At 47.3% G+C, this 2,782-nt stretch overlaps 1 protein-coding gene across 1 annotated transcript in view; it reads right to left on the bottom strand.

The window, feature by feature from the left end:
* Positions 1-2,782, bottom strand: part of CERS3 (ceramide synthase 3) — a 91,157-nt gene that overhangs the window by 74,317 nt on the left and 14,058 nt on the right. The window contains exon 2 of the mRNA XM_019504003.1: positions 1,105-1,287. Coding sequence (XP_019359548.1) covers positions 1,105-1,286 — 182 coding nt within the window. The 5' untranslated portion in view covers position 1,287. The remainder of the gene's footprint in view (positions 1-1,104; positions 1,288-2,782) is intronic.

Raw genomic sequence — 2,782 nt, 5'->3', positions numbered from 1 at the left:
GGACTGCGCATGGCAACAGCAGCTGCAGCCCCCCTGCTTGCCGCGCTGGGCAGGGTTTGCTACTGCCGCTTGTGAGCTGCCAAGCTCATGCTCTGGGCAGGCAGCAGCAGCCAACACTGCCTGCTGTAGCAAGTGGGGAGGCCACAGCTGCTGCCGCCAATGGGTGAGCCCAGAGCTGGGTTACAAGCTGGTGCTGAGCACAGGGAAAAGTGGCCCCTTGCTTGCCCTGTGGCCAGCGCCCCGCGCTGTAGCTGTTTGCAGACCTCCTGGGGCTGCCTGTGCCTTCTCCAAACAGCCTCACGTGGGCTGCAAGTGCCTGCAGCAGGGAGCGCCAGCCATGGGGCAGGCGAGGGGCCGCTCCTCCCCTGCGCTCAGCACCAGCTTCTTCCCTGCCAGCAAGCAGGGGGTCAGAGCTGTGCGCTGTCCCCCACCTGTACCGCAGGGCTGGGGGGCACTGGGAGTGAGCAGGTGCGGGAGCCAGCAGGAGCATGGGGCCCGCACCGGTGTCCCGGGGCCAGCGCTGGTGTGGCTCAGAGCAGAGCATCAGGAATACAGGGTCCTGGCTGGCAGGGCTCTATGAAGCTTGGCCAGCTCCCCCCTCTCCCTGCTGGTGCAGCCCAGCCTGGCTCCACAGACCCTTTCCACCCTGCATCCCGATTTGGACCCTACTGGTGCTGGCCCTGGGACATTGGTCCCAAGATGGTGACCAGGGGTCGGGGCACCTGTCAAGGGGCGGGGCTACCCATGCAGCCCTCGACAGCCTGCCAAAACTGGGTATGCAGCCCTCTGCCCAAAATAATTGCCCACCCCTGACCCACAGGGATCCCTCCCTTGTAAATTGGTCTGTCCATGGAAATGTAGCAGAGGAGGGTAGGTGCTCTAGATTTCACTAGTGACTATATCCCTATGTATTCATTCCACTAGTATCACCTGCTATGTTACCTGAACTATCCCACTCTGGCATCTGATCAGCTAATCTATCATTATGAAATCATTTACATGCGTGTCTAGACACATTGTAGCTTGCTAATAGCCTGAAAGTTGAGGGGAGGAAACAAAAGTAAAATTACATACATACAGTTTCATAGTTGTTAGGGCTCTTACTTTTCAGTGAAGAATCGGATAATCAGCAAAACAAGTGTGAAGGGTATACAAGCATATAACTGATGTGGCTTTGGAAAGGTGTAGCCATCACGGTCTTCAAAATCTGCCCATGTGACATTGGCAGGCATCCAGATGTTTTCCCACCAGAACCAGCTCTTGAGTGTCTTGAATATATATGCCATGCTAAGCAGGAAGAAAGATAACTATAAATTATTCCAGAACACTGCAAAACACCCTTTATATTAATAGCACATAGTATATGGAATACTTTTTTTTTTAGAGTATCTTGTTAGTGGTTAAAAAAAAAAAAAGTGATAAAAGGCCAGCTCTGAGTATTACTCAATGTAGTTCCACTGGCTTCAGTGGCTATATCCTGATTTACAGTGATGGAGACTTGGTCCTCTTCATGTGCCAGAGGCAGGGGTAATTGCTTGCTCAAGGTAGGCACAGGAAAAACTTCACTCAAGTCTCAGTCTCTTCCCAGATTCAGATGTTTAGGCTTTTGGAAGGCAGAGATAGAAGATGACATTTGGGTAAGACGAGACTCCATGAATAAGAACATAGGACTAGACTGGACTGAACCTTGGGGCACTGTTGCACAGGACACTTAGCATGTTTTTAGATCACATTACCATGCCATATTAACATTTTCTGCGTAGAAAATGTAGGTAGGTACTGCTTACTACAATCTCTAAGCATAACATGAGACATGGTGTGAAACCTCCATGTAGGGTAAGGCCTGGGGCTGACAATCAGCTGATTGTCAGTCCTATCACTGGCACTGCACCAGAGCCGATTGCTAGTCCCAGACATAGTTCAAGACCCCAGGGCAGTGCCGGGGTTGGAACTGACAACCAGCAAGCTGTGCTGGTATTATCCCCATGGAGCAGTCAGATAATAACATACTACAATTGGGAAATATTATTCCCCTGAAAAGTCCTCACTTTGCTACAATATGATTGCACTTTGTACATTTTACTGGTTGAATTTCTGACACTTGTTTTAAGTGTAGTTAACACAGCCTAAGTTTAACATCCGACATGGCCCTTAGGCTGGGGTTGGTATTTTTTGGCCCCTTCTATTAACTTTTTAAAATAGCCCTTGGGGGAGAACCCTTGCCGACTTCCAATTTTTATGACTTGTTTCACTAGTTTATAGTAATGATGAACCAAATGTCTCGTAACACTCTATGGTGCAAGCATACAGAATACACCCAATGGACTTGATCATATGTGGAATACTGTCCGTCTAAAACTAACTACAAGGGAAAAAAAGGATGAAAGTGAGCATAGGGTAACCCATTGTTGGGGCACTATTGTTTTGCTGTCAAATTGGTCGTGCTGTGAAGGTTAGCATTAAAAGACTTGGTGCTCATTCTGAATATGGTATCAATAAAGCTCATCATACAGAGCCTCATGGATAGAACTGCGTGGGAACAGCAATGACTGCGTCACAGGAGATTGGGTTTTTGAAATTTCATTCTGTTCCCAATTGGGAGACAAATATTAACATTTGGAATTTCCCATAAAAAGGGGAGGATCAGCTCAAACAATATGCTTCACTTTGATAAAAAACTCAAATATTTTGTTTCCAATACTTTTATATATTTCACATCTATAAAGTTTTGTCATATGAAATGAACTTATGAAAAGAGAAATTAAAAAAAAAAAAAAAAAAA

Source organism: Gavialis gangeticus, unplaced genomic scaffold, assembly GCF_001723915.1.
Source record: "Gavialis gangeticus isolate Ggan-Ray unplaced genomic scaffold, GavGan_comp1, whole genome shotgun sequence".
NCBI classification, from domain to species: Eukaryota; Metazoa; Chordata; order Crocodylia; family Gavialidae; genus Gavialis; species Gavialis gangeticus.
This window is presented reverse-complemented; position numbering and strand designations above follow the sequence as displayed.